Here is a 19,723-nt window from a genome sequence, read left to right as displayed (position 1 = left end):
TCAGTTTGCATGGCAACTAGGCTCAGTTTTTTTTAAGTGAAAGAACTTCATTATTTTCTATGCTGGACATCCTCATGGCGTCCCAAACGATTTCACAATTATCATATTTTTCCTAATATTATTGTGGGATATTTTAAAGCAAGCTTATGTGTGTGTGGATGTATGGTTCTGTGTGTGGGGCTAATTTAATTAAACTAGAGTCGATTAGACTGCAGGGTTTAAATTATTGAAGAAGTGAGGTGGAAAACAGGCATTTGAAATGGAGATGAGTAGAGTTAGTGTGAGGTCAGCAGATACGGTGTGAATTGAGCTTGCATTTTCAGATAAGTGGAGAAGTGTTTGATTTTCAAAGTGCCATGGAATATGTTTACAACTGGCAAGATAAATAAGATAAAGTGATTATGTTGATTTTCCCAAATGTGCTGGCATAATGAGAACATGATTTTTTTTTATATTCTGGGAAAAGTAACTTCTAAAGACAAGGGAAAACAATGGAATTTATAGACCAAAAAGGGAGAAATATATTTAAAGAAGAATGGAATGCTGTGCGAGATGTGACCATGTGAGATCTTGAAAAGTGACTGTGTGAAGCAGACTTGGGGAAAAGCCTCTAGCCATTCTGCAGAGGTTTGCTGTTCCAGTAACCAAAGTTGTGTTAAAAGCCTTTGGAACTCCAGATTCCAGTGGGTGCTTGTGGTAAAATTGCTGGATGACTTCATAAATTTGGAATCTATCTGGACTGTTGCCTTAAAGGGGGTGCATAGTTGGGAGTCTGGTTAAGTGGAAATTTTGGGAACTGTTATAACAGTGTAATTGTAATCTTGTGTGTGCTTAAGTTTGTTCTTCTTTTGTTAATAACTGTTTTAATTTACTCTTTAAAATCTCTAAAGTTGGTAGTAAACTCATTGCCTCTGACTTCAGTGCACAAGCCTTCTCGTAATAAATCAAATTGCAAAATCATTGTAATAGCTTGGCCAAGTTTCCCTTGTGGATTTGGTCAGCCTTGCAAATACCACCTGCCATATCATAACGTAACCAATTAATTACTTTTGAAGTATAATCCCTCTTATTTTGTGGGCAAATTAGCATGTAATCCTTTTGCATTATGAATAATTTTCAACTTAGATGATTATTTTGTTAAGAGAGAAAGGCACACCAAAGAGTAAATGAAAAAACACAGCTCAATATTAATCACTAAAGTTAGATATCAATAAAGATCAGCAATGCTCTCTGTCACGTTTGCAAGTCACTGAAGCAGAACTTGCAACAGAATATTAAATAAAGAAGTAGGTAAATGTTCATTGTCGAAACAATCCAATTCACCACTAACTCAAATAACAGCAATCTTACTTTAAGCATTATGCTAAACAAAATTGGGTATGGTCATGCCATGGTTTTCACTGGACTATAAATCTGAATTAATATTCCAGAGAATCTCAAATCCCAAAAACTGGTGGATTGGGGTCAAGTCAGATGTTAAAATGCAAAGAATCTAGAATGAGTCTGATCTGCCTCAAACCCGCTCAGTTTCACTTTTGATGGAACAGGGGACAAGGAGGGTACAACCAATTTGCTCGTGGGAAGCACGATGGTTATTTAAATATAATAATGAAGCTGCTTTCCTTCCTTTCAACTAGTCATTCTACTATATTAAAAACTACAGGTGGCAGTGTTTTCCTGGCCTTGACAAATGCGTCAGCTTAATGGAAGCAAGGAAGGCTGAATCCATGAGATAAGTGCCTTTACAGCACCGCTTATGGGCCAGAAGAAGCAGAAGTACTTCCTCCAGGCTGTTACAAATATCTAATTTTATGATTCATATGTTTTAGGGGTATAACTTTTAGTATTAGAATTAGAAAATTTAAATGGAGGATGAATTAAATTAAAACACCTGGTAATTAGAGTAATTTCAGATCAATGGGTGGCCTATGTTTGTTTAATAAGGTCATAGTGGGTAATATTGGAAATTAAACGACGGACTACCTCTCTGAACTTCTTGGTGGAGATGGGATGTCTACAGCTGTCTCATCTGGGATTTAAACTATTCCTACGATTTCCCATGACAAAGGAAAGGTTTGGCATTTAGAGGTAATTAGTTTAAATCTCTGGGCATAATTTTGCCCTTGGTGGGGGTGCGAGCCCCACTGGCTCGGCAGCGGGCAGACAGACGACCCCCGCCACCGAAACATTTTGAGTGGGCGGGCCGCTTCCTGTGCGGGAGGGAGGGATTCCCCATCTGTCAAAGTACTGTCTCAGGGAGATTACAGCAAAAAACTTTAAAAATAGAAAAATTAAAAAGTTATTAACATGTCCCCCTCATGTGACAATGTCACATGAGATGGGACATGTTAATAAAAAGGGCACAAACTTTATTACATTTTTAAAAAATGGACATGAAACCTCATCCCACCAGTGGATGAAGTTTCATGTACTATCAGGAGCCCGCTGGGGCTCCTGGCCTGCCCACCAGCCTTAAGGTTGGACGGGCAGGTCTTTAATTATTTTAATGAGCCTGTCAATGGCCTCAATTGGCCATTAACAGGTCAGTGGGCGGACAGCTGTTTTCGCTGTCCGCCCGCCTTCCTAAAAATTTAAAGGGACCGGGATGACGTCGGGGGTTCCTCCCGCTGTCAGCCCGTGTCATTTTCCAGTCGGCAAGCGGGCCCTGCCCCCAAATCACCGATGGGAAAATTCAGTCCACTATCTGTGACATACCAGGTGTGCCACGTTGACGTAAGGATAGTCTGCATGGAGGTTTACTTTGGCTTGGGTTTTATCTACATGATTCCTCACAGAAAGACTGGGTCAGGGGCTATAAAACAGCTAGAAGGCTGTCAGAAATCAGGGGTTTTCTGATTTGAGGTCACTAAGTAAAAATGCAGTAAAGCCCATGCTTGAGCTGGGGAGTCCACAATCATGATGTGTTGAAGGAGAATTGGAAGGTTTGCTTAGCCAAATGCTAGTGAAAGGACCCCAAGAAATCTCAGAGCTCAGAGAATAGCAAGAACCCACAGTAGAATCAAAGTGAATTGCTGAGAGCTGTGGCACACTTGGTTTGTGGAGAAGTGAAGGAACCCTCATGACTCTGTGAAAAATAAGGGAACTCTTGAGTGGAAATAAAAGTAGACCGAGAACTGTGCTGTTAAAGTTTTCAATTTTAACGTATAGGTACTTACAAATATAGTGTTAAGTTTGTTGTGCTTGCTTTAACTCTTGTGCAGTAAAAGTTTTGTTTAAAACGTGGAACCTTATTGAGTAATTCTTTCAGTTGATGACTGGGAATTCAAATTACTTTTTAAAAAATTACTGGTGTCTACTAGGATCATAACAAGACCCAATGAGCTAGTCAGCAAGCATTGCCCCTCTCACTCCATACCCCTCCACACTATCTCTTATCACTGCTTTCCCACCCACTGACTACCATCAGATCGCACCCTTCCTCTGGCGAACGGGTATATCTCCCCACCTCAATGGGGAACCTCCCCTCCAAGATCAGAATCACCCCATGATTTCTTTCATTCCCTCAATTCATCCACCAACTCTAAGCTTCAGCCTTCTGGAGCAGGCTTTCTGCCTTAAAGGCCTCAGGCCTGTGGGCAGAAAATCCACAGAAAAAAAAGTAAACCAGTAGATAGTAGTGCTAGCAGTAGTAAATCATACAGGACATTCAGGAAATCCATTCTTCTGGTTTCCTGACCTCACAATGGCCTCCCTGCACAATTAGCCTCTAGGCTAAATCTAGACACATCAATCCAAATTCTAGCATGACAAAATTTGAAAACAGCTTCTGACAGAGGAACCTACAAAGTCAGAAGGAAACCTGCAATGTTTGCTTGATCTGGCCTTTTTGTGACTGCAGTTACACAGCAATGTGGTTGACTCTTAAATACCCTCTGAAGTGCATTCTGTTGTAAACAATGCAGAGGACTTCACTGTTTGAAGAAGATCTACTATCTTCTTAGGGCAATTAGGGTTGGGTAATAAATGTCAGTCTTGCCAATGACATCCACTTCCTGAGAATGAACGAAGAGGAAGATTTATGGAACAATTTTATCTGGGCTAGATGGATGCTGGGACCATTTTTTTTTCTTTATTCATTCATGGGATGTGGACTTTGCTGGCTGGGCCAGCATCTATTGCCCATCCCTAGTTGCCCTTGAGAAAGTGGTACTGAGCTGCCTTCTTAAACCGCTGCAGTCCATGTGGTGTAGGTACACCCGCAGTGCTGTTAGGAAGGGAGTTCCAGGATTTCGACCCAGCGACAGTAAAGGAATGGCAATATATTTCCAAGTCAGGATGGTGAGTGACTTGGAGGGGAACTGCCAGGTGGTGGTTTTCCCATTATCTGCTGCCCTTGTCCTTCTAGAGGCTGTGGATATGGAAGCTGCTGTCGAAGGTGAATTCCTGCAGTGCATCTTGTAGATGGTACACATTGCTGCTACTTCGCGTCGGTGGGGGAGTGAATGTTTGTGGATGTGGTGCCAATCAAGCGGACTGCTGGTTGAGAAATTTATTAAGGGGCATTATTTCATATAAATGATGTTTACCTGAAGTTCAGTTTTATTCAGGCTGGTAAAATTGTATCCCATAAAATTTGGCTTGCTACTAATCAGACATGTGGGTGCCACTCCTTAAGTGATGCTCCATGTCACCAGGGAGCCCTGTAAAATTTGGCCAGTAATCCCACCCAAGACAGACAGGAGCTTAATTACCTATGCAATTCATGGGTTCAATGCCAGTTGTTGAACACCTTTTGCAATTTTTGATACCGATGGACATAGCGCACATATTTTGTAGTGGTACATCCGTGTAAGGGACCTACCTGTGGTTCTTAAAGTGCGTGCTACAGGAGGCCAAACAAAATCATAGGTACATTTCAGGTATAAAAATTGCAACACAGCAAAGTTCTCAATTCGGTAAAATGTTTGACATAGTGCGCAGAATGTGAGTATTTTTAACCTAACTCATCGATGGAGAAAAACGCAAGACACAAGATTTGGATGCTGGTTTTACACCCTCCTCTCCAAAACAAATATTACACACTGCTGACTTCCACTGAGAGTAGAATTGGACAGGGCTTAACAACAGTATTCAATGCAGGTTAAATTAAATTTGCCCCATTTGTAATCTCACCATGATAACCATATCAAAGGTTTTATCATTTTGCAACTATAGTTTTTTTAATTCATTCATTCATGGGATGTGGGCATCACTGTCCATCCTTAATTGCCCTCCCTCAGAGAGCATTTAAGAGTCAACCACGTTGCTGTGGGTCTGGAGTCATATGTAGGCCAGGCCAGATAAGGACAGCAGGTTTCTTTACCTAAAGGACATTAGTGAACCAGATGGGTTTTTACAACAATCATTAGACTTTAAATTCCAGATTTTTATTAAATTCAAATTCCACCATTTGCTGTGGTAGGATTTGAACTCAGGACCACCAGAGTGTTACCCTGGGTTTCTGGTCCAGCAACAATACCACTACACCATCACCTCCCCCATAGGCATAGATTTCTTTTCTCTTTCTCTAGAGGTTCAGGTTGCAGATGGCGTTTCTGTCTGAAATGTTCCCACTGTAGCTGCTGAGTCCATGGGCTCCAATTTACAGAAATCTCTGAGGGAAAGATTCAATTTGCTGTGAGATTTCCCCCTAGATATCATTGTTTGTAGGCTTCACACTTTATGGTGGTGACAACGTCCATGACAAATCAGAGGAGCAAAGCAGGCAGCCAGTATACACTGATATGCAGCTGACAGTTGCAGAGTCACCTCATGACCAGCTACTGGGAGTTACATACCACATGCATCCCATGAGGCTTCAGCTGATAGTCAGGAGTCGGCCACCACACTTATTACTCAGGGAAGGACATAATTTAATAGAAGAGTGGACTACTTACGATAAGACACACACTATACACTATCACCAAACCTGCTGTCCTTATACAGTCCAGAGAGAATTGAAAGTGTGGCACATAATTGGTCTGTGGTCCTGAGAGTTGAGTTGAGAATTACATATTGAAAACTGGGCATCCATGGTAGTTGAAACAGACTGTAAAATATAGGGCATGACATTCACCCACTGCTTTCTGCACAGTAGGACTGAACTATTTATGTCAGAGGTAACTTAGCAAGTAAATGTCAACTAGCAACACGTGCACCAGTCTTTCAAGCTGCAAATCTCCTTTATCTATTTTATTCTCCACTGCCAACAGTTATAGCTGGACCACCAGCTGCATGATAGCTCCTTGCTGGATGGCACAGGGCTTGGAATTCTTGGCAGGGTTAAACCGCAGGACCAACCCCAACTGCAGAATGTGCGTCCCCACCCCAATCCCCCACCACCATCCCACTCACCAATCTAAGTATGTCAAAGATCTGTTCCACATAATACAGAAGCCAAACTTTCTAAGCAACAAAAAAAATCCAACATGAATTTTAAGAAGCCAAATCAGAGGCCTGATCTTTAAAACAGCCATGGGGGAGCTGTGTTATCGAACTTGAAAATCTGGGAAATCTCACAAAATTTAACACAGAACCGATTAAAATGCACAGTATTTTACATGAAATTGGAAGTTAAATGTTGCTCTTCCAAGGCTGTCGGGAAGGCTTTGTAAAACATTTAAAATTGTTGCACTCCAATATTAGAAAGCATCAAAGCAGGTGAGACGGCCTATTCACCTGATATCGCAATTTATGCTTCAGTCTCTTTTTCTGAGGTTTCAATAAAAAGCAATTAAAGTATTTAAAGAGTGTTCACAGTCAGAAGGAAATACTTCCACTGCTAACATAAACCTCTCATACTTCCATATACACAGCACCATAATGGTATCCATTTACAAACTATGTATATGAAACTACTGCTAAAAAGTCCTACTTTGCAGGAGGGGGAAAGTTGTGCAGAATTTCTAGTTGTGATAATTCCATAAAGTAAATTGTAAAAATAGCATGAACTCCCTCTAAAAATGTGCTTCCGTAATAGAAAGGTGCAGAATTTCCTGAAAATGTGCCAAATAGCATATGTCTGATGCATGCTGCTTTGAGGACATTTTTAATACTATGACTGAATTTCCTCAACATACCTGGGTAGCAACAATATCTACATTTGTTTCAAGTTGTAAGATTCATTTTTTTTTTAATATTGACTTCGACAACATCAACTGTACTTGTATAGCACCTTTAACAGCATAAAATGTCCCAAGGCATTTTGCAGGAGCATTATAAAGCATAGTATGACACCAAAACACATAGAGAGATATTAGGACAGATGACCAAAAGTTTTGTCAAAGAGGTAGACTTTAAAGCGCAACTAAAAGGAAGAGAATGATGTACAGAGGGAGAGAGATTTAGGGAAGGAGTTTCAGAGCTCAGGGACCAGTCAGCTGAATGCAAGGCCATCAACGATAGGGCAATTAAAATTGGAGATCCCTCCAGCATAATGACACAAGTGTGAATTTTTGCTGATGCTTGCACAGTGTTCATGACTCATCAGTTAGTGAAGCAATCCTTGTCCATGTACAAGAAGACTGGGCAACATTCAAGCTTGGGCTGATAAGTGGCAAGTAACATTCATACCACACAAGTGCCAGGCATTGACCATCTCCAAAAAGAGAGAATCTAACCATCTCTCTTTGATATTATCATCACTGAATCAACATCCTGGGATTACCATTGGCTAAAAACTTAACTGGGCCACTATACAAATGCAGTGGCTACAAGGGCAGATCAGAGGCTGGGAATTTTGCAGTGAGTAACTCACCTCCTGATTCCCCAAAGGCTGTCCACTACCTACAACACACTAGTCAGGAGGGTGATGAAATATTCTCCATTTGCCTGGATTAGTGCAGTTCCAACAACGCTCAAGAGGCTCGACACCACCATCCAGGATAAAGAAGTCCACTTGATCAGCATCCCTTCCACCATCTTAAACACTCACTCCCTCCACCACCGACACACCGTAGAGGCAGTGTGTACCATCTACAAGCTGCAAGAAACGAACTCGTGAAGCCTCCTTTGACAGCAACTTCCAAACCCACAATCTCTACAAGTGAGAAGTACAAAAGCAACAGGCGCACCACCACCTGCAGGTTCCTTCACTGTCGCTGGGTCAAAATCCTGAACTCCTTTCTAAGCATTGCAGTGTCTACCTATGCCAGATAGACTGCAGCATTTCAAGGTGGCAGCAGGTGGCTCAAGGACAATTGGAGATGAGCAACAAATGCTGGCCTTGTCACATCCCATGATACTACAAAGAAAATGCTCAGGAGGCCAGATTTAGAGAAATGCAACCCTCAGAGGGTTGAGGAGCTCAAGGAGGTTATAGCGATAGGGAGGGGTGAAGCCAAGGAGGTATTTGTAAACAGGGATCAGAATTTAAAATCAAGTCATTGCTTAACAGGAACCAATGTAAGTCAGTGAGAACAGGGTGTCTTGGGCCAATAGTAATCCCTCAATCATCATTTCTAAAAATTGATTATCTGGCCATGGGTGAATGAGACTTGGTATAAATTTGATCAGAGGTAGCATGGGTTTTGATGAGGTCAAATAAGTAGTGTCATACATATCCCTCAGAGTACAGAACCCAAAACTGGAAAGTAGGTCAAAAAGAAAGTGACATTGATCTACAGTAGCAGAATCATTTTTGCTGACGTATAATGGCAACATTTTACATCCAAGATACATCCATTCCTGGTTACATCTAATTCAATTTGACAAATGCCATGATTGGACTTAAACTCAATGACCTCAGCATCCAGACCATAACCATTGTACCACTATACTCATTATTATTTACCATGTCCATCTTGAATGAAATACAACTTCTTTCAACTGAACATCAGTAAAACCAAAGCCATAACTTTTGGTGATTGCCACAAACTCTGATCCCTTGCAAAAATGCCAGCAGCCCCCTCAGACATTCACTTTGGTTAAACATACCTTGCATCTTCTGCACCATCATGTTTCTTTATTTTTACTTCCACAGAACAGTTCACAGATTTCCAGGCTGTAGTGAATTAGGATATCTTTTAGCTTGGGGCCATAGTGGGGTACCAGTGGGTTCTGCTAGAAAATCCTCTCACTGGCAAACATGGACAGTATAGGGTCAGGCTTGGTTATGATGGATTCCACAATTGAGCAGTCTGCTACCATGACATCTATTACCCAAGTTCTTGAATGAAAATGTACTTTTTGGGTAAGTTAGCAGAGCAGTGATTGCCTGCAGAACTATAACCCAGCACCTTCGGAAGGATAGAAAAGCGGAAAAGAAAAGCACTGCAATAATAAGTAAATTATTACATATGGAACAGTACAGATCCCTTATTATGGTGATAATTATTTATAATAGAGCAATTTAGTATAATAAAACACTGTTAAAGAATATACATTCATGTTTGAAGGAACATCTGATGAGGAAAGTCATTTTGTTTTGTTCATAGCGAATCAATGCAAGGACAATGAGACTGAAGACATCATGATGCACACCTTTCAGAAATTTTCTACCAAAATGGCAATAATTGTCTATTTAAAAAAAGATGCACTTTCATCTTTATAACCTAGATTTTAGTCCTGAGCACTTTAATCAGATAAAAGCCATCTGTCTTAAATAGCTGCAAAGGCCCCAAGAAAAATTAGTTTGAGTACAATTAACATAATTTCTAGCAGGTTTGATTGTTCCCCTCAGAGATCACAAGTATGGTTGCTGTTGGAATCAAAATAATAACACTGGAGCAGTACAAAAGAGGTAAGCTTGTGCTCACCATAACTCTGCTACCCGTATCTTAATTCACATCAAGACCCGCTTGTATGTCACCCCAGTGCTCATTGACCTACATTGGCGCCCAGTCCAGCAACCACTCAATTTTAAAATTCTCATCCTTGTTTTCAAATTCCTCCATGGCTTTACTCTTTCCTATGTCTATAGTCTCCTTCAACCCTACAACCCACAGAGATCTCCACGTTCCTCCAATTCTGGCCTCCCAGGGCTTGTTGAAATTGTACACTGAGTTTCATCCAAATAAACCTGGTGAGCTGCAGCTCTGTTGTCTGAGGCAACTAACAGCTTTGAGCTGGCGGTGCTGCTGACAACAGCTCCTGTAGGTCCTGGGTGGAAAAAAGTGTTGCAAGCCAGGGCCAGCAGAGGCTCACAATAGTGCTCCACTTTATGGACCTCTCCCCATTTTGCACCTGATAACCAGTCAAAATCAGTTCTGTTCCATTCCCCCATTGTCCCCAATTCCTTTAATCTGACATGTTTCAGACATTTTTGAATACTAATGTCTTCTAAATAAATGGTAAAAAAAATTTGCAAATTAGAATGTTTCTGAAAACCTAATACAGCAGCTGAGTATGTCCATAACTCGTACAATTTTCCGCAAGTGATTAAGTTCAGTTTTATGTAAGGGTTTGAAATTCAGATGCTCCAATATTATTCTCCTTAATTGATGTAGATTGGGTAAGCCATTGGCTGCGCCTTTTCTGGGGCCACTGAATCACTATTATGCTCACTGTAATGTTTTCAAATTATAATTCCAAGAAATTTTGCAGTGAGGCTACTTCAAGAGGATCATACTCCAAAACAACACAATTTAAAGTACTGCTGAAAAAATGTGAGTAAGTTTTTCATCTTGCACTCATCAGGACACTCACAAGAATATCAACATAAGGGGGAAAACAACAATTTATACTGTATGTGAAGAGAGTGCTGATTGGTTGGCAAGTGGCATTGCACGTCTCTTTTTTTCAGCAATAGTATTGCTGAAAATTCTGTACTACCAAACAAAAACTTAAAGTGGGAGATCAAGCTGTTTCAGGAAATTGTGGGCCACTTTAAAAGTAAAATATGAATTGTGAAGATTAGATTTTTACTTATAGTTTAGTGAATATTTTAGTGAAACTTATTGACACTTTTGTCATTTAGAACCAGCCGCAACAAGCACTCTCTGTTCAGATACAGTATATGTCAAATGTCTAGTAAAGCTCTGCCTACTCTGCCTCAACAAACATACCTTAACCCTGAACTCAGAACACCCCTACAATAACAATGTAACCTTTTTCCCAACTCACATATAGCTTGGAGCTCCAGAGCAAAATTAATTTTATTTCAATTAATGTTAAATTAGAGTCAATTTTATGCAATTGACCTACAATTAGGATTCAGATTACACTAGTCCAATTTAAGTCTGAATAGCTAACAGAGAAAGGAAACACAATCCCAATCAGTTGCACTGCATTCAAAATCAGGTTCCTGGGTCAAAGAATAACATTCAAGATCATTATGCTAACCAGTCTCCCTTTTTACATGAAAAAAATTTGCTTTATTCAAAAGGCCAATATCCTTTCTTTGGATTTTTTAGTTGAATATGGTATTTAAAGCCTAAACAATAATCATGATTTATATTTGTTAATGACCATTAGTGTAAAATAAAATCAAATGCTTCATATTTTTCTGAACTATTTATGCATTTTATTATTATTCTGCATTTTGAATTACCAGTTTTACCACTAAAGATGTGATTTTTTTTCACATTTATGAAAATATTAAACCAGTATCTCAGATGCATAAAACCAATACTAAAATGAATCCCACATATTGCTGAAAAAAATGTTTCCCCAATTATCAAGAAAAGCTGAGACAAGCAGATTTTCAGAAATCTGTGCAGATTAAGAAGTAAACAACTCTACAAATTTCCCTTGTAAATCTGTAGGAACAATTAACAGCAGTGGTTTGCATGTTTGATATAACAGAATAGAAAAAAGTGGCTGGAATACTTATGTAGGAGTTACTCCAGTATATTCAAAAATGTGTGAACCAATATCCATGTTTACATGTACATTGTGAGGAAATGTGTCCCTGTCCAAGTGAAAGAAAAACAACTGTTTTTGTGTTGGACAATGGAAAGCAGTTAAATATTAAGGAAAGCTATGTTTTTATTCTTTCATAGGAAAAGGACATCACTGGCAAGGCCAGCATTTGTTGCCCATCCCTAATTTCCCATTTCAGAGGACAGTTAGGATTCAACCACATTGCTGTGGGTTTGGAGTCACATGTAGGCCAGACCAGGTGAGGATGGTAGATTCCCTTCCCTGAAGGATATTAGTAACCCAGATGAGTTTTTAATAATTAATAATTGTTGCCACAATCACTGATTCTAACTGCATATTCTAGATTTATTAATTGAATTTAAATTGTACTAGTTGCCATTTGAACCCATGTCCCCAGGCATTATCCTGAGATTACTAATTTAGTGATATTACTGCTATGCCACCATCACTCCCATATATAATACAGCATGCTTTGTGGTTAGATCAGAATGTGTGAATAGGATAAAAACAAAAAAATTGCGGATGCTGGAAATCCAAAATAAACAATAAAAAATATCTGGAAAAACTCAGCAGGTCTGGCAGTATCGGCGGAGAAGAGTACAGTTGATGTTTTGAGTCTTCATGACCCTATGATGCTGCCAGACCTGCTGAGTTTTTCCAGGTATTTTTTATTTTTTGTTGTGTGAATAGGATATCTGATCATGTGCAACATTAAAATGCATCATTCCAGCATTTTTTTTCTTTAACTATTATCTTAAAAACAAGCAGTCGCTCACACTACGACCTGATATATTATTTATTGTGATCGCACACTTGGGCTGCCGATGAGGCACCTGTAGATTTCCTTTCCTTTGGTCACAATAACTTTGCATCATCCTTTGAGATCTGTCACTTTTAAGGGTCATTTTCACTTATGCTGATTTTTATTGTTTGATAATGTGGTTTTCAAAGAATTCATCACCCCATGAATAGTCTGAGATTACTTTGGCAGTCAGTGGCTCTGCTTACCTTTCAATAATGTAGACATTAAATAGGAAATAGGGTAGAGTGATAGCAAGGAGCAGCTCAAAGGTTTAAGAGATTGTGGGAGGGACAGCAGACACATTCATACAGTATTGCTATTTCATTAAAATTTACATAGTGAGAATTATAATCTTATGAAATAAATTTTAACATAAAAGCAATAACTACATAAGGCAGCAACTCCCTTAGCAAAACTAAGATTATTTGTATAACAATTCGTTAGCATATTAGCTTTATATAAGAAAAATGGTATTTTACAACTATTTTCCCATGGTTCTGTCTCTTAATGTTGGTTTGTTGATCATGGCAGAAACTATTAAATGTCTTTCTTTTTCAGTGCAGATAGTACAAGCTTCAATTTTATGCTTGCACAACACTGCCACGTTGTTATGTACAATTACAAGTTTCTTTTGATCTGACTTTATGAGTTACAACAAAATCTGAATTTATTTCCTAAAAAGTAGCCATGTAGATCTGAGTCAAAGCCTAAATGCTTTTGTGCACACTAACATTAAATCAACCATGCCTTTACATTGTCCCGTTCGGGAAAAAGAATCATGTGGATGTGCACACTCTTGTTACTGTGCCAACAACCACCTGCTGTGGCCTTTGTATTAAGTAATTCCGTAAGGTTTTTCACTCTGAATGCCCCTGGCCTAGGTTTTGTATATTATTGTTCTAGACCAACTTTACTGACAATCAGTTAAGTCGGAGAAAGACCAATTACCGTGGAAAGTAATCTGACGATTAGGAGATTTTTGTGTCAGGCTGAAATATTTAATTGATTAGTTAGTAGAGATCAACTTGGTATACAATTAGTTAAGAAAAGGACAAGGCGGAAATTTCTGACCAACAAAATCTTGCTTGACTACACACAGGTACAAAGAAAAACACCACTGTGTCAAACTAATGTGTTTTGTGTGTGTCCCAACACATTTTTGGACTGCAAAGCAGTTGCCAAAACAGTACGTCATGATGTCAGGAAGTACGCATGTGAAGGGGGAGGGAAAGGAATTAGCTGTAGCTTCCTTTTATATATAAACAAGCTTTCTAGTCTTTTTAACCTGCAATCTGAAAACATATCTGAATACATTTCAGAACTCCATTTGTGGCAGAAGGATTTGATTTTTTAAAAAATGTAACCAAAATAGCAAAATTAATGTTGTGCAGGATTATTTACTCTATTCCATAATCGCGGTTATTAAACTTACTGGTCACAACATTTACATGTAAAAATCTGTAAAATTTAAAATACTGATTACTCACACATTCAGGAAAACTTAAAATATTTCAAACTGGAAATTGACACGTAGCTAATATAGGAAAGAACTCTCTCACAGCTTTTGGTTTTGCTTTTGCAAATTTTAAAAGCAAATCATATCAACACTGAATTCCATAAAGGAACTGGCGGCAGAATGTATCCTTGATTCAAAGGGATGGATTCAAATTCTACCCAGATTATTGAGAAAAAGGCTTCCTCTCTGTCATGACTGTTAAAGGACCAATGTGAAATGAGTTTTTTCAGCCTCGATCCAACTCCCACTGGGTTCAGATGCATAGATCAGAATTGCACATAATTCAACACAAATTGGTACTTTCACTCAGAGGTCACAGAGATGGCCAGTGTGGGAAATTATAAAATAAATCACACTGGTGCAATAGGAGGTGATCTGAATTTGGAATTGTAGCATACCCTGAAGCATGGTTTAGGGAATTTTACTCTATCTCTATTATGATATAATTAACCTGGATGAGCTGACATTGAATACCAAAATATATTATGTTTTTTTTTTGGGATGTCACTAACCAAATCAGCGTTTATTGCTCATCCTTAACCAATGCTGGGCCACATCTGAGGCCAATTAAGAGTCAACCACACAAACAGGGTAAAGATTGTAGGTTTCTTTCCTGAAAGGACATTAGTGAAACAGTTGAGCATTTACAACATGCCAATAGTTTCATGGTCACTTTTACGGATGCCTGCTTTATTAGTTCCTTTATTTTTAAATTGCATTCGAATTTGCAAACTGCCACGGCGGAAATTGAATTCACAATGTTTATTATTAGCCTAAGACTTTGGATTACTAGTTCAGTAACATAACTACTATATTACCATTCCCTTAGCAGTTCTCCATAATCAACAGCAAGCATTTTGAGAATTATTGGTTTACTATTAAGATGACTGGTTTCCACAACAGAATTCAGAATTTTCTATCTGCTTCTGGCTCAATAAATTATGACGGGACAGTGGTTCTTAAGTGATGCAAGAAAATGCAATTCTGACAGCAACTTCACAGTGATCTTCACCTCCAGAGTTTGTCAGCAGTAAAAATATTTAATTTTTGCAGGTGTTTCTTAATGCTATTAACAGCAATAAGTAAACATTTATTTAGCTGTTTAATGATGAATTTTCTTATTGAATAAGTGTGAAGCACAGCCACCTCACACCTCCCTTTTAGGCAACTAATATGCTTGGAGCAACTATAGGAAAGAGAAAATAAAGATTCTTTAAATAAACTGCAGCCAGATTAAGGTTGCAATTTTGAAGTGTTGCCATGGTCTAGATTAGAAAATATGCAAAAAGATAGCTGTAAAATATTGATTTTTGAAACAGTACTTGAAAGATACACAATTCACAAGTGCTGCAGGCACAAGTTAAAAAAGACTTTCTCACAAGCAAAAGATCAATAGATTGCTTCATTAGATGGTGCAATATTGAATGTAAATTAATGAACTGGGACTTAAATTCATTCCAACACAAAGCACATGATACAAGCAGATTTTTGAGGTTTTGACATTCTTCTTTCTTCCCTAAACCCAAGCCATTCACCAGCCATTGAGACTAGCCAGACTCTGTATGCTCAGCAGGTTTCTATCAATTGCACTCTTAAGTTGGCCCTGGAGATGCAGAAGATTAGTCCACGGACAACTATCGCATCTCTTGTCCCTGGTTCTCTTTGGAGTTGTGTTTGGCCTACGTTTGGCACCTTTCCACCATAGTGTGGCTGACAATGGCAACAGGAAGAAGGCAGCAAATCTGTATCCCATTACTCTGTGATGCAATGCCACTCTGAACCAAATTTGTGACACATCTTTTAAGTATTTAATTTTGGTTCCCTTTCACCTATAATGCACCAGCTGTACCAAATGCTGACATAGATGCTCAGACATAAAAAAAGGTAAATTATGACTAATAGCAATAACATTATACACACACAAAATGCTACTAAACCAAACAACCTAGAGAGATGTGTGAACCACTGGATCAGTTCAAAAGTGACACCATAACCCCAGGGTTAGGTTCCAATCTAACTCTGTACAGAACTGGTGTGAGAGCACAGAACAGTCAGTGTCACATCACCTGGGTTGGAAACCCCCATTGCTGCAGTACAAAACTGGGTTTAAAAGTAGACCCTGCCAAATTATAAATTTACTTAGTAAGAGCTTATCAAATGTCTGGAAAGTGCGGGGCACTCTGCATGTACGAACAATACCCGCTTGTGCGGAGCTCTCTGTCGGGGAGAATTAGAATTGGAGTCAGGTAGTATAAACAACGTACTGCCCAGCGGGAACCCATACTGTGGTCTCATGTCAATAGTTACAGTATAAACACACTCTGCAGCATCCACGAGATCCACTGATATTGGCCACCTCCCGACAGAAAAAAGTTGAAAGTTTTTTTTTATTTCTGGAATTATTTCTGAACCGTTAACGTCCATAAAAGTGTCCTGTCGCATAGGCACATTGCTATTTGTGCCACTGCTAAAAGGCTCTCGTAATTCACACTTCTGTAAAATAAACTCCGGTCGGTGCAACACATTCACAAAATGCATTCCGCAAGTTAGCAAAGAAATACAAACACCATCAATTTTAGCATGGATCACAGTTACGTATCCTGGTGTATCTTTTTTTGCCTTGAGAGAGTAAACCGACATGAAGCCACACAGCTCCCTGAGTAAACATTCATTTCAGTACCTAGCGTACTAGCAGAACAACCTAAACACGCTAAAAATTTCGCACAGTCGTGCGGAGCAAAAAACCACAGAAAAGAGACGGTTCTCGGTGACGGGTGGGCTCAAGCTGCTCTCTGCTGATTTTGCTTTGCCCGGCTCAGCGATAGCAGGAGTCAGAACTTGGGGAAGCCTGGGGGAGGTGGGGGGGTGGTGCTGCAATTGCCAGTACGTTGTGACTTTAAAACTGCTGGCGCCAAGGCAAAGCTCCGCCACCACTGGGTCAGGTCACTCGCATACAGTGTTCGTGCATTTACAGTCATCTGTTGATCCTGTTAGCGGGCAGATTGCATTCCCTGGAAACCTAGCAGATCCACACATTTCAACAACAACCTATTCACACGTCATTTCGAAAGAAACGGTAGCAACATCACTGCACCCCCCCTCCCGCACCCCCTACCCCCACCACTTACCCCCGGCAAACACAACTACCACCCCCCCCCCACCCCCGCCACCCTCACCACTTACCCCCGGCAAACACAATTCCCCCCACCCTCACCACTTACCCCCGGCAAGCACAACTCCCCCCCCCACCACTTACCCCCGGCAAGCACAACTCCCCCCCCCCACCACTTACCCCCGGCAAGCACAACTCCCCCCCCCACCACTTACCCCCGGCAAGCACAACTCCCCCCCCCCACCACTTACCCCCGGCAAGCACAACTCCCCCCCCCACCACTTACCTCCGGCAAACACAACTCCCCCCCCACCGCCCCACTTACTCCCAGCAAACACAACTCCCCCCCCCCCCCCACCACCACTTACTCCCGGCAAACACAACTCCCCCCCACCACCACCACTTACTCCCAACAAACACAACTCCCCCCCCCCCACCACCACTTACTCCCGGCAAACACAACTCCCCCCACCCCCCTACTTACTCCCGGCAAACACAAATCCCACCCCCACCACTTACTCCCGGCAAACACAACTCCCCCCCACCCCCCCACTTACTCCCAGCAAACACAACTCCCACCCCCACCACTTACTCCCGGCAAACACAACTCCCCCCCCCCCATCCTCACCATTTACCCCCGGCAAACACAACTCCCCCCCCCAACCCCATCACTTACCCCCGGCAAACACAACTCCCCCCCCCCCAACCCCACCACTTACTCCCGACAAACACAACTCCCACCCCCCCACCCTCACCACTTACCCCCGGCAAACACAACTCCCCCCCCCCCAACCCCACCATTTACCCCCGGCAAACACAACTCCCCACCCCCCCCAACCCCACCATTTACCCCCGGCAAACACAACTCCCCCCACCCCCACCACCACCCCCCACAACACAAAAAAAACACAACCGCAATTACATATTTACTTGCCTCTTCCTCACCTTGAAGCTTCCACAATACGTACCTCAACCATTAAACAAGACATTTAACCATAGTGGCAGACTGGTGACCCTGGAATGCCTTGGAATCTCTAATTGGTGCGGATTGCTCATGAAGATTCGCGCTGCAGAATCCAGCAGCTGCATCCAGGATGGCAAAACCCTCAGACACACACCTCCCCAAATAAATTGAAAAAAAAACACAGCAGACACCGAGTGACTTCAGGAAAACCCAATCTCCGCCAGTCTCTTGTTGTTTCTATTTCCCCCCTCCCCTCTCTCTCTCTCTCTCACACACACACTGTTTGAAGCTTCCCTTTTCTGTCAAGAGAAAGTGCGAGCAGGGGCGCTGAAATAACGCTGCCTGGACACACACACATATACCATGTGAAGTAGGTGTGGATGAACAGGGAAAGAGAGGCAGAAGCACCTCCAGCTCACTGCCGCCCTGCCGCTCTCTCGGGGAGGAGCGAGTGACGCTCAGCGAGCGGGCTGAACCATGGATGGCGGCGCGGCCGTGAACCTCATGTCCCCTTCTCCCAGCGGTGACCTTAAATCCTCCACCAGCCGCCCCGCTTGCTTTAAGGATCTCCCTTCACAACAATGACACTAGTTATTTTTTTAAGGTTTTCCAACTTCCCACCCTTGCCTGTTACACCCGTTTTTTTTATTGCTCGCCTGTCTCCAAAACGGGTTTCCATTTCATTCTCTTTTTTTTTTGTATATCACTTGGGTTTGTAAGAGGCGTTCACGCCACAGACTTTGTTCTGGTCAACCACTTGCCAAAGATTTTCTTTTCCGCAACTGCCCAAAGGAAGCATCTGCGAAGACCTTTCAGCCCTGTGACCTTTCATCAGAACACATTTGAAACGTTCACTCTATTATTCCCTCCACAGATGTTGCCATATCTGCCCAGTGTTTCCAGCGTTTTCTGTTTTTATTTCAGATATCCAGCATTTTGCTTTTGTACCCAAGCGAAGCTGTTTGTTTCTGTGAGCAAGAGAGGGAGATAGCAATTTTTTTTAACTGAGGATATTTCTCATTTCAAAAGTAATCGATTTAAGCACTAAATAGATCCTTTTCAGTCCAAAGTGTATTGCTTCATGAAGTTTTTCATTCCGCTTTCGAGACTTTTCGCCCAGTTCTAATCAGTCCACTCATCCTTCGTTTTCTGTTTCCATGCCTTGTACCTTCTGTAATTCAGAAGGTAGAAAAGGCAGCCGTCTCCCTTGCTAAGCCACTGACATTGGCCATTTAGCTGCATTTCCAGATCCTGTCCTGAGACACATTGGTGTCCACAAAACACACCTGTGCAATGTGAGCTGTGTTGTAAAGTAGTGCCTGAAAAAAATATTGCATTCCACAAAAATTGGTCTTTACAACATGGTTCTGAAATAACTATACGGTGATGCATTCATTTTTTCTTGTTGTATAGTTCATATCTGGGAAAAAGCAAAGAAAGGTCAGGAAAATAATCTATCTGACACAAGGCTTTAAAGAACAGAGTAGAGATTGGTAGCTCATCAGTGGC

General features: G+C 41.0%; 1 protein-coding gene across 2 annotated transcripts in view; it reads right to left on the bottom strand.

Moving 5' to 3' along the window:
* LOC121277904 (cAMP-specific 3',5'-cyclic phosphodiesterase 7B-like) overlaps nt 1-18,673 on the bottom strand; it is a 228,499-nt gene extending 209,826 nt beyond the window's left edge. For both annotated transcript variants that reach the window (XM_041187728.1, XM_041187729.1), the window contains exon 1: nt 18,219-18,673. In XM_041187728.1, the coding sequence (XP_041043662.1) occupies nt 18,219-18,239 (21 nt within the window). In that variant the 5' untranslated portion in view covers nt 18,240-18,673. The remainder of the gene's footprint in view (nt 1-18,218) is intronic.
* Between the last annotated feature and the right edge of the window lie 1,050 nt (nt 18,674-19,723).

Source organism: Carcharodon carcharias, chromosome 5 (assembly GCF_017639515.1).
Source record: "Carcharodon carcharias isolate sCarCar2 chromosome 5, sCarCar2.pri, whole genome shotgun sequence".
Lineage (NCBI taxonomy): Eukaryota > Metazoa > Chordata > Chondrichthyes > Lamniformes > Lamnidae > Carcharodon > Carcharodon carcharias.
This window is presented reverse-complemented; position numbering and strand designations above follow the sequence as displayed.